This window comes from Enhydra lutris, unplaced genomic scaffold (genome assembly GCF_002288905.1).
Source record: "Enhydra lutris kenyoni isolate GAN:26980312 unplaced genomic scaffold, ASM228890v2 scaffoldscaffold17, whole genome shotgun sequence".
NCBI lineage: Eukaryota > Metazoa > Chordata > Mammalia > Carnivora > Mustelidae > Enhydra > Enhydra lutris.
In genome coordinates, this window is record NW_019154101.1 from 23,949,606 (window position 1) to 23,962,622 (window position 13,017).

Below are 13,017 nucleotides of genomic sequence, written 5' to 3' on the forward strand. Positions count from 1 at the left end.
GTGTCTGTGTGTGTGTCTGTGTGACTATGTGTGTGGCTCTGTAAGTGTATGTGTGGTTGTGAGATTGTGTGAGTGTGTGGCTCTGTGTGTGTGTCTGTGTATTTTCGGGGGGCAATGTACAGATGGTGGTCCAAACATCCAAGGATGTTTCTGCCAACCTCTTCCTTTTTCTGTTCCTCCCAACTGCCTTTCCCTTCAGGTTGAATAACTCTGCACTACTTCCATACCACTAGTAGGGGTGTGGGACTCATTCTGCTGCCTTCACTCCCCTGGGACCACCAACACTCTACTCATCTCTTCTCCATCTGCCTTTTCTAACTTCATCCCATTTTCTGTTGGGGATGAATTGCAGCAAGAGGGGCCAAATTCATAGAAATTGTGACTCCTGAATCCCAAAGTCGAAAAGATTCCTGGACTTTCTGCTTTCATCCTTGTCAGATCTTTTCACTCAGTCATGTAGCACAAGATGGTCTTGCTGCTAGAAATGAGGGAATAGAAACAATCATGAAAAAGAGGACGGCAAAACAAGATATGACAAAATATTAACTAATTTTTTTTAGTTGACTCAGAATGTTATATTAGTTTCAGGTGTACAACATAATGATTCAATAACTCTAAAGGTTATCCCATGCTCACCACAAGTGAAGCTCCCATCTGTCACCATACAATGCTATCACAGTACCATTGACTGTATTCCCTATGCTGTGTCTTTCATTCCATAACTGGAAGCCTGTATTTTCCTCTCCCTTTCAACCTCCAGCCCCCACCCCTGAGGGCAACCATCATTGTGTTCTCTGTGCTTATAGTGTCTGATTCTGCTTTTTTTTTTTAATTCATTTAAGATACTGACTGATAGTCTATAACATGTAGAACACTAGTTAACACTTTTCAGAAACTTTTGCTTGGGGCCAAAGTACCCATACTTTCAGATATTGCTGCTTTCCTCTGGGGAATATTTTAAATAAAAGAGAAACAGAGAGAGAATGAGGGAATGAGGTATTCATCATGGCACTTTTCTAAGATTCTGGGCATCTGTCACTGTCAAGGAGGAGAAAAGATAGAAAAACAAAGAAAATACCTTGAAGGGTGAAAAGGGATGAGTGTTGGAGCATCAGGAAAAATTTAAAAGAACATGGAGAAAAAGTGAGCTAAATGCTGGCCACATTTGCTCTACTGGTCACTAAGCTACTTCCAGAACCTTATTCTGAAAGTATGTATCATATATATCATACTCAGCAATATATCATACTTAATGGAGAGACACTTAAAAAGACTGTGGCAGGGCGCTTGAGTGGCACAATCAGTTGAGCATCTGACTCTTGGTCTCAGCTCAGGTCATGATCTCAGGGTTGTGGGATCAAGCCCCATATGGGTGGGCTTTGAGCTCAGTGGGGAGTATGAGATTCTCTCTCCCACCTCCTTCCAACCCCCCCCCCAACAAAATAAATAAATAAATCTTAAGGAAAAAGAATGTGGCAAGTTGACCCAGTAGGATATATTGGACCATGTGAAACTTAATGAGGTACAGGGACCCCCAAAGCCCTGTCCCCTCCATAGCTGGCAAATTTTTAACAGCTCCTCATGTAAGGAGAGAGAGGTCAAAGTTAAGACTCATTTCACAATGGCCACTGAGTGCAGAAGGTATTGGAACCTAATTGCTTGTAATTTGGGAAATTCACCTATAGTTTTATCCGTATGATTCATATTCTAGGTCAGAAAAATTTCTTATTGCTTTTTAAGTTTCAGTTCCAAAATCCTATTTAGATATTCTCTGCTTCATAAATTCCTGACTTTGAATTGAGTCTAATTGCCGTATTACCACGATACTGCTGAGAATTTCTACTCAGGCCTGAGTCTCCTTGAGCCCTTGAGTCTCAGACGTGGAGTGTATAGTCACAGAAATAGAAAAAGCAAGACAGTCATACTTAACTCAGTAATACCATTAGCAACATTGTGACTCCTAATAAGGTTTCAAAGTCTGCTCCTATGTGGTTGTACAGGTTGTAGAATGCACAAAAGTACTCAGCCAAGGGGGAGTTTAGGAGCTTGCGTTCCAGCTGCTCAGTATGTCCACTCTCTCTTTGGTTTTCTACATATGCTCAAAGAGGACCCTTTTCTTCTCCTAATTTGCAGAAAGGGATCACATAAGCAGGCAAACCCACCCAGTCTTTAACTGATTCAGTCACAGGGGAAGTAGTAAGAATACATACCTATTTCATATCAACTCCAGCCACCCTCCTCTGTGCCTTCTCCAGTACTGTTCCCTCTGCAGCCCTTCCAGCTCTCCACGTGAGACTCACCCTGCTCAAGTTTTCCAGTTCAACCCTATCATCCTGAAAGTGTCCTTGATGAATCCTAATCTGAATTGGTTGCCCTTTTCTGTGCTTCCATGAGGACATTGGCATATCTGCAGTAGCTCCCTGCTACATTTTTAAGTACATCTTTCTTCTCCATGGAATGCAGCATCAAGATTGTGCCTTATTTATATTAGCATGATGAAATGTTCTGTAGGTATTTGAAGAAGGGCAGGAGAGGAAAAGAGTGAGAGCTTTTCTAGTATGCTCATAGATATCGAAGTACTGTGTTTAGTCCATAGATACTGAGACTGTAGGCCACGTATTTTAGCCAAAAGTTACTGAAAAAAATGATGCAGCGGAGGAAAAGAAATCTTGCCAGTGTTGCTCTGCACTTCTCATTGCCATTTCTCTTCACTTTTGCTATCTTCCCTCTCCCTCTGTCATCTCTCTTTCTCTAATATTGTTCCTGAGTCATCAACAGAAAGAACCATATTACATAATGGCATGAGGCATCTAGAATCTCATCTACATTAAAGGTCCTCTTTCTAAAATATTGCAGTTTGGTATGAAAAAAGTTAACATATGTGGGAAGAAACAGTGACTTTGTATTGTCAGGCTGTCCATCTGTAGCAAGGAATCCAATAAACTCTAATAAGAAGCATCCTCATTCTGCCTTACGTATGAAAGTGAGAGACCCTGAGATTTCAAATTACAATTAGTTTTTGTAGAGTGAAAAACTGAGAGGCTGGCAAGGTTTAAAGGGCTGTCATTCACACTAATTTTAATTAAGTGACTCCAACTTGATCAGACTATAAAACACTTATTAACAAAAGTTACATGATTAGCAGTATTATATTCACTGACCCTAGAATTACTTTTTAATTTCTACTGACAAATTTTTATGTCTCTAAAACTACTATGCTATGTATGGAAACACACATGCATATACATACCAGTAATAGAACCTGAATGCACACTTTTTATAGAGCAGCAGATGAATTATCTCTCATGTATATTCAGTATGCTTTCTTACATGTTCTACAACAAAAGGGAAAAGATGCTTCTTCCATTAGTCTACTTGATTGTTATTATTTTCTCATGAACAAATGGTTCCTTTTTATTGTGGAAGAATTGAGGGCTTACTAATTGGTATCCATGTTGAGAAAAATTCCCAGATCTTATTGTATAATGCCATCTCTCCTGAGGGCAGTAAGTCATTTTGAGGAAAGTGAGCTGAAAATAATGGGTTTTTGTTGGCTGCGATAATGATCATTGTATATCGTTATTCTAGTGGAGCAAAGTCTGTCTGTTAATGGTAAACAAAATGAGATGAGAGTATATGTGGATGTGATCATAAGCTCTGCATATGAAGTAAGGCAAGGAGAATTGGATTAAAATTCAAAAGTGTCTTCCTATTATCTTTATGGAATACCACTTCCGAAGAGATTGTGGGGAAATTATATACACTAAAATGTTAGTTCATATTTTACAGTAGATAATTAATAAGCAATTATATTTGTGGGTGATGTATTCTTCCAAACAATATTTATACTATGACTTTTGCAATTTATACAGTATTTTGTGAATATAATTAAAAATAGTAATCTCATTTTAAAAAATTATGGTAAAAGGTTAATCCTCTTAAAAAAATGATTATTATGGCACTTATAAGTGTTCTAGAAAACTCAGAGTCATTAATGACTTTGGCCCATAGTTGTAATGTTATTAAAATACCCTCACATGATGTAATGGATTTAAATAATTTCTATTTTGAATGGTAGAGAGCATTTCTCTACACAGTGGCTTATATATCTGCAAGTCGATGAGCATAAAAGTAGTGTACTATTGAAATGATATTCTCCCACATTGTTTTTGTTCCCCTTCAATTTTGATCTTTGCCGCAAAGGACTTTTTATTTTGCTAAGATGGCACAGATGACAGAGCCAGCCTGACTGTAAGACTAGAAAGGCCCTGTTTTGCTTCTCCTTTGGCAAGTGTGGTTTAATATGAAGCGTGAACAAATGTAACTGAAAGAGAAGACAGAGCGGAATATAAATAGATACCTCCTGAAACCCTGTATCTGTGCATCTGTGACATTAAGTAGCATTTTGAAACAACATATGGATAAAGGGAAATTTAATACTACAATTTTAAAAATCATCTCTGCTATGCCTCATAAATAAACAAATTTTTTTCCAATAATATGTAAAATAGTACTTAGTCCTTAAAAAAAAAAGAGAGAGGGAGAGAGAGAGACCTAGAGTTTGTTAATACGAGTTGTGGGCACAATTAAGCATCACCTTACAGCTTGTTACCCCAAGATGCTGGCATACCTGCTTCTTGGGAAAGGCTCTTCAGTGAAAATCTGCCTCTTTATGGAAATGCAAATATATACAAACCTATTATTAACACAGACATACCCACAGCCCCCATCTGAATAATAATGAGACTCTTTTGAGTCACAATTTTCTATTTAATAAATTCTGAGTTCTCGCTGCTGAATTTCTTTGCAAGTCTGTTTCCTCATAACAAGCTTTTGTTACAACAACAACAAAAAATGTGAACCTTACATATTTGTACAGAAAACAACCAATTGGAGTAGATACATATGATGTGTTGCACTACAAAGGCTTTCCAACATGGACCTGGATTCCTCCGGAGTGCCAACAGCAGATTTCTTATTATGCTTTGGTCTCGTCTTCGGTGCCAGTGACAAGATTTTTTTTTTTTTTTTTCCTGGCTGAAATCTAATTACTAGTGGGGCTGGCAGGATTTCATCTTGTATCTACACTACAGTTATAGAAAAACATTTTTTTAATCACCTTGCATTCGAGAGAAGGAACACTTAAAAGGAAAGCTTATCATCCTGGGAGAGGGTGGTGTGAAAAATATACAAACATTGCCCCCAGTGGGTTTTGTGAGTTCCTCCCAGATACTCGCTGATGAAATTTTTCCCCGTAGGTGTGCAGAAGGCTATTTTGGAGAACCTTCTGTACCTGGAGGATCATGTCAGCCATGCCAATGCAATGACAACCTTGACTTCTCCATCCCTGGCAGCTGTGACAGCTCGTCTGGCTCCTGTCTGATATGTAAGCCAGGTACAACAGGCCACTTCTGTGAGCTCTGTGCTGATGGGTATTTTGGAGACGCCGTTGATGCAAAGAACTGTCAGCGTAAGTCCTGAACTACTGACGCCCCTGACAGAATTGATGCATTGCACCTCAAAGCGGCTGATGAGTTCTTGATTGGGGATTGGAGGGAAGGAAATGAGGTGGATACATGTATCATAGAAGCAGAGCCTGTCCACAGAGTCTGCACCTCCTAAAATATTTCTTTGTGCGAGTAGAGTCCATCCTTTGAAAATCGCTTCACTGTCAAAGGGTTGTTGTTTTTTAAATGATGCACACATTTTTGTATATGTGTGCAAGAAAGATTAGTAAAACAAACTTATGCCCCCAATAGGAGAGAAGAGTTTAGAAACTAGGTAAGCCCCATTTATCCTTATTGTGTATCTCGGTGAAAATCATTTTCTTAAAATGAATTTATCTGTCCCTGTTATTGCTTTGGTACCTGTTTGTAGGTGTTCATCTGTTATGCTTTCACATGTGAATTTTACATTCTTGCATTTCATAATAGGTGTAAAATTCTGCCCATGTTTCTATGCAGTGGCATTTGTAATTGTTGAATGATTGACCTTCACCTTAGGACTATTCATAGAATGCTATTTCTGCATTTCCTTTCACAAAATTGGCTATTGTAGGGCCTCACCATGTTAATCAGTACATTTCTCCTGTCACCTCCTCCTCCTTAGCTGTCTTATTTGACACTACATATAATTTACTAATGCTTCATATTAGCAGTAACATAATATGCAAAGGAAAGCTTTCTGTGCAGAATCCAGTGGAAAGTGAGTCCGTGTCTGCACCTGAGCATTTTATGCCATCCTCGACTTCACCTGCTGCCATAATCTGTAGGTAGGTCAGGTTATCCACAGTTCACTTCTGCCCACTTCATTATATAAGAAGGGGTTCTTCCAGTCATTCAGTTGGGACCCAGGAGTTGCAAAATTATAGAAACCACTGTAGTGTCTTGCTATTGTCCCTGCTCTAAGCACCAAAGACCAGGTAGGAGACCCCATTTCAATAACAAATGTGCCTTTCTTCTCATAGGTTTGGAAGATGAGTGTCAGATTTTTTGTACTTTAAAAATGACAGTTTGTTAAATTAAAAACAAATCACTCTCATACTCTGGTCTCTCTTCAGATCGAGTAAATCTTTCACCTTTTATTAAAAAGCAATAAACAAAATCCATAAATCGCTCTCTAGAACAATAAGCATTGATGACTATCACCTATAAATTGGAATTTTTTTTAAAGCAAAATTTCCAACAGGCACAGAAGTGCCTTTAAACATTGTAGGTTTACTTGTGTAAAATCATAGGAAGCTTAAGAAGTTCTCCCATTCAAAGACATCATCTAAGATCTACAGTTTCTAGCTATGTGACCCTGGACAAGACAGTTGGCCTCATGGAGATTCAGCTTCTTCATTTACATAAAAGGTCATGATTTTGTGCGGGGATTAAAGGATCTAGCCACAGGGAGTACCCAGTGCCCTGCGGGGGCCTGGGAGGCTCACACATGGTAGCTCCTTTGGCAGTAGTGCTCGTGGTAGTTGTATCTGTGGTTGGCTCATTTTAGGGCTCTTTTTCTATCTTCCAGCAGTTCCCTCAATAAAGTTTAGGAAATCTTTCCACTCATTTTATTGTGGTAAATTGGGGATCTGTGGAATAAGAACATGTAGGAGAATATGGTATAAAAACATTCTTAATCTATCACCAATATTTATACCACTTGCCGTGAGGTACGTATAGAAATGATTAGGGTTTTTAATGTTCTTCAGCATAAGAAATATAAGAAATATATTATCCATTTTTATAATTTTTCATATATTTGATAGCTCATCTGTGCATAGGTAGTAAACCCTCAAGAAGAGAAAATTCATGATAAATCATTATTTTAGTTTTCTTTAGGTTTGTTCATGGAAAGTATACCACTACAAAGAAATACATTTTTTCTTTTTAAATTTATATGTTATAGTTTGGGTCATATATTTCACTTAAAAATGCCAATGCTTCTATTTTTAACTTTTTGAGAAACCTCCATACTGTTTTCCAGAGTGTCTTTACCAGCTTGCATTCCCACCAACAGTGTAAGACGGTTCGCGTTTCTCCGCATCCTCGCCAACATTTGTTGTTTCCTGTGTTGTTGATTTTAACCATTCTGACTGGTGTGAGGTGATATATCATTGTAGTTTTGATTTGTATTTATCTGATGCTGAGTGTATTAAGAATCTTTTCATGTGTCTGTTAGCTATCTGGATGTCTTCTTTGGAAAAATGACTATTCGTGTCTTCTGCCCATTTCTTAACTGGGTTATTTATTTTGGGGGGTATTGATTTTGAAAAGTTCTTCATAGACTTTGGATCTAACCCTTTATCAGATATATCATTTGCAAATATCTTCTCCTATTTCATAGGTTGCCTTTCAGTTTAGTCAATTGTTTCCTTCACTGTGCAGAAGCTATTTATATCTTGATGAGGTCCCTATAGTTCTTTTGTTTCCCTTGCCTCTGGAGATGTATCTAGTGAGAAGTTGCTATGGCCAACATCAAAGAGATTCCTGTCCCTGTTGTCCTCTAAGATTTTGATGGTTTCATGTCTCAGTTTAGGTCTTTCATCCATTTTGAATTTATTTTTTTGTATGGTGTGAGAAAGCGGCCCCATTTCATTCTTCTGCATGTTTCTGACTAGTTTCCCCAACACCATTTGTTGAAGAGACTGGCTTTTTTCCCTTGGATATTTTTTCCTGTTTTGTTGAAGATGAGTAGACCATATAGTTGTGGGTCCATTTCTGGGTTTCCTATTCTGTTCCACAGATTAATGTGTCTATTTTTGTGCCAGTACCATACCATCTTGATGATTATTACAGCTTTATAATACAACTTGGAGTCCAGAATTGTGATGCTTCCAGCTTTGCTTTGCTTTTTTTTAAGATGGCTTTGGCTCTTTGGGGTCTTTTGTGTTCCATAGAAATGGAAGGATTGTTTGTTCTAGCTCTGTGAGTGATGCTGGTGGCATTTTGATTGGGACTGTATTAAATGTATAGATTTTTTAAGCAGTGTATCTATTTTTTAATATATTTAGCAATTCATTTTTTGCTATATTTATTGCTATATTTAGCAATATTTGTTCTCTCATTCCATGAGCATGGAATGTTTTTCCATTCTTTGTGTCATCTTGATAGTGTTCAGAGTACAGATCTTTTACCTCTTTGGTTAGGTTTATTCCTAGGTATCTTCTGATTTGGGGTACAATTGTCAATAGGATTGATTCCTTGATTTCTCTTTCTGCCATTTCATTACTGGTATACAGAAATGCAACAGATTTCTGTACATTGATTTTGTATCCTGTAACTGCTTTTGTTATTTTTAAGATGATGTTAATTTATGGTAAATTTAATCCTATATTCTTCATTCTAAGAAAAAAATAACTTCTAGATTATGTGGAATCTTAAAAATTGAACTATAGTATATGTGAGATTCACATAAAGAAATTAAAATTATATTTTAATAAGGAAGTATGGGGAAAGATGGCAGCTACACTTGCAGTGAACATAATATAATGTATAAATTTGTTGAACTACTACAGTGTTTACCTGAAACTAATGTAACACTGCATGTCAACTACTCTCATTTAAAAAAATAAAAATTAATTTAAAAAAGAAATTAAAAGTATATACAACAGTTCTACTATCAAGAAAAATAGGTATTTACAGAAAATATTGTGTTAGCTTTTTCTCACACCCCTGCTATCGAGTATGCTTTAGCTATTATTCCCTAGGGAAAATCACAGCTGCTGCTAAGGCCAGTCCCTCAATGGCCACCAAACTTGTATCAAGTAAGCAGACACTGAAGGCCAAATTGCTGAGAGAAAAATCCAGCCATTTTTAGGAAAGCAGTAAAACTAAGCAGAACCTTGAGTCAGATGAACAGGAAAATAGCATAGGCCAATGGAGTAGCTACTTATAATGTATTTATAAGTTGTGCTCAAAATCAAAGTATCCAGAGACACAAGGCATTGTACAAAATTTACCAAAACCATCTATGAATATTCTAATAGAGTACAGAGTGAGCCATTAATTATGTTCTGTTTGTGAAAACGCCATTTAATTTTTAGACTGATTTATTATATATCTCAGAATAGCATCAAACAACTTCATAACACAGAAATGACAAAAGGGTGCTTAAACCAAATGTATTGAAAATAGTATATAAGTTGCAAAACAAAGTGACTTTTAAAAATTATAATGGTATTTTCCTAATAGACTTAACACAGTGTTTTCATCTTATACACTTTTTAACTGGATATATTTGACATATAACATTGTGTAAATCTAAGGTATACACATGTAACTTTGATATACCTATATATTACAATATGATTGCCACTGCAGCAATATTTATTCTATTACACAATATATACAATATATACAATATTGTCTATATTGCTTATACTGTGTATTAGAGCACTATAGCTTATTTACTACTTATTATTTACTACTTGCAGTGTGAACCCTTAAACAACAGCAGTTTTATGCCCCACCATCCATCCCCTGGTAAACCACCATTTTACTACCTGTTCTTTATGGGTTTGATTATTTTTCAGATTTCACGTATAGGTGGTATCATGCAGTAGCTGGCTTTCTTTGTCTGACTTGTTTCACTTAGCAGAATGTGGTCAAGGTCCATCCATGTTGTTGAAAATGGCAGGATATTCTTCTTTGTCGAGACTGAATAATGCTCCATTTATATACACGTTACCTTTTTCTTTTTTTTAATCCTTTCATCCTTGATGGACATTATTTCCAGATCTTGACTATTGTAAATAATGCTGCAGTAAACATGAGAGTGTATATATCTCTTTGAAATTCTGTTTTCCTTTCCTTTAAGTGTACATCCTGTAGTAGGATTGCTGGATTGTTTGGTAGTTCTAGCTTTAATTTTTTTTTTTTTTAAGATTTTATTTATTTGACAGAGATCACAAGTAGGCAGAGAGGCAGGCAGAGAGAGAGAGGAGGAAGCAGGCTCCCCGCTGAGCAGAGAGCCCAACGTGGGGCTCGATCCCAGGACCCTGAGATCATGACCCGAGCCGAAGGCAGAGGCTTTAACCCACTGAGCCACCCAGGCGCCCCCTAGCTTTAATTTTTTAAAGCTTTTTAAAACTTTGTTTTCCGAAGTGGTTGGGCCAGTTTACATTCCCACCAACAGTGTGTAAGAGTACCCTTTTCACCACATTCTTGCCAGCCTCTGTTTCTTGTCTTCTTGATAACAGACATTCTAATAGGTATCAGGTGATATCTCATTGTGGTGTTGATTTGCATTTCTTTGGCGGTTAGTGATGTTGGACCTCTTTTCCTGTGTCTGCTGGCCATGTTGATGTCCTCTTTGGAAAAAAGGTCTGCTTAGTTCCTCTGTCTTACATAATTTTCTAATCTTAAAGGTGTGTGTTTTTGTCCATATATGTGTGTGTATATACACACACAATATATATAAAATAATATAGATTATATAACATTTATAATTCACTCTCAAAATTAGGATAATAATGATTACAGTAATGTTTTAACAACATATTATATGCCAGGCACTATGATATAGCTTTACATGTATCATCACTGAAACTCTATTCCAGCATTACCGTCTGGGGGTTATTATTATTTAGTAGGCTTATTAATACTCCAGGAAGTGTTTTCCCAACCACAGATCACTCTTGTTTTTTGCAGCTTGCCGCTGTAATGTCAACAGCTCCTTCTCTGAGCGTTGTGATGCCAGGACAGGACAGTGTGAGTGCAAGCCTAACGTGCAGGGACGGCGGTGTGATGAGTGTAAGGTAAGGAGCAGGAGCTTATGAAGAATCACTTCCTCCTGGAAAATGTTCATGAGCCTTCAACGATGTGCATAGTAAATATATGGAAAGAGGAGTTCAGGATCATCCAATTCTATATGTACCAGCACTATGATCATTTAAATGTTTTTTCCAAAATAGAAAAAAAAAAAATTGCTGAACTTTAGCTTTTGACCTTCAATATATCTTTCCTTGGCAGTGAATTTGTGGAATATTTGTGCAATTCAGATGTTTTTGAAACAAATAGCACATCATTTTAATCCCAGTCTATGGTGAGTAAAACACTCTTTGCTCTTACGCTGGCAGAATGAAATGCATCACACCCTTTGTGTTTAGCAAATTCTACTTAACTAAAGTTTCCAGTAGAGAAGCTAATCCACATATTTTTAGAGACATTGTTTTTTCTAAAAGGAAATAAAAGAGTCCAAATATGTTGCTCTCTGTTCTTAAGCATATCACCCTGCCTTCCGGATGGCAAGCACCTTCAACCCCTCCATGAGGGCGACGGAGCCACACTACCTCTTTCTTATAAATATGTATTTTGGTGATAAAGACTGTTCAACAGAACAAGCATTTCTCAGATGGCAAAGCGGCCTCTCTGTAGTCATTTTGAGAATATCATCTGCGTCGATATTGAATAATATCAAATGCTCTTTTGTTCCTTTGTTTCTTTCTATTTTCTGTTGGCTTTTAAAGCCCGGTATGTGGTGGGAGCCAGAGAAGCAATTCTGTGTGCTGTGTGACTGCAATCCCGTTGGCTCTGTGACGCCGTGGTGTGATGGGACAGGAAGATGTGCGTGTAAATCTGGCTTCGTAGGGCGACAGTGCCACCTCAGCATGCAGGCACAGCAGCAGGAGGAGCGGTCACAGAGAGCGCAGCGGGTGCTGGGGCCTCCTCAGAGGTGGGCTGTCAGCAGCTCCAGCGGGTGCCCTCGGGGAGCCTATCGGGCCCCCGCTCCGGTAATCGCCGAGGCAGTGCATGGCTCATGCCTCCGCATGTCGTGTTCCGTGTGCTGCAGCAGACCTTCCCTGATGGCCTTGCTCCCCAATCATGGCTGCTCAGTGTGCCAGCTGTAAATGTAAACACTAGGCAATTCCTGCTTCCAGCCTTGCCTTTGGAAGGAGCTATATCGGTGCATTTTTTAAAATATTTTATTTATTTATTGACATAATATTTATTTATTTGACAGAGAGATCACAAGTAGGCAGAGAGGCAGGCAGAGAGAGAGAGAGGGAAGCAGGCTCCCTGCCAAGCCCAATGTAGGGCTCGATCCCAGGACCCTGGGATCATGACCTGAGCGGAAGGCAGAGGATTTAACCCACTGAGCCACCCAGGCACCCCTATCAGTGTATTTTTATAAGTATATTCAAGTTTCATAAAAGTCTCAACTAACCATGGATCTGGAGAAACGAAAGCTTATTTGTAGAAGCCTATGATCTTAGAAGTGGGAGGAATTGCAGGCATCATTTGAAGCAAATTGACTTCTATGAATGAACAAATGAAGGGATATCTAGCAGAGAAAGTGATTTTCCCAAGAAAATGTAGCCCATTGGTCTGACATTCTGCTAACATTTCATCATAATTGATGGCTTTGGGGCTTTTCCACATCATAATTTTGCCCATAGTTACCACAAGTCACACATTTTCACATCCTGCAAATATACCACATACATAAAGTAAGGAAGCATGTTTTCTACTACAGAAGTTTAGCACCCCACCGCCCCCATCTTAAAAGGCAAAAGAAAGCAAATACTGAAAG

The 13,017-nt window shown here is 38.1% G+C and overlaps 1 protein-coding gene across 1 annotated transcript in view; it reads left to right on the top strand.

Moving 5' to 3' along the window:
- The window catches only part of LOC111147662 (laminin subunit alpha 2), a 502,086-nt gene that overhangs the window by 245,318 nt on the left and 243,751 nt on the right, over positions 1 to 13,017 (top strand). Inside the window, exons 19-21 of the mRNA XM_022503866.1 lie at positions 5,259 to 5,470; positions 11,136 to 11,242; positions 11,954 to 12,229. Of these exons, the coding sequence (XP_022359574.1) occupies positions 5,259 to 5,470; positions 11,136 to 11,242; positions 11,954 to 12,229 (595 nt within the window). The remainder of the gene's footprint in view (positions 1 to 5,258; positions 5,471 to 11,135; positions 11,243 to 11,953; positions 12,230 to 13,017) is intronic.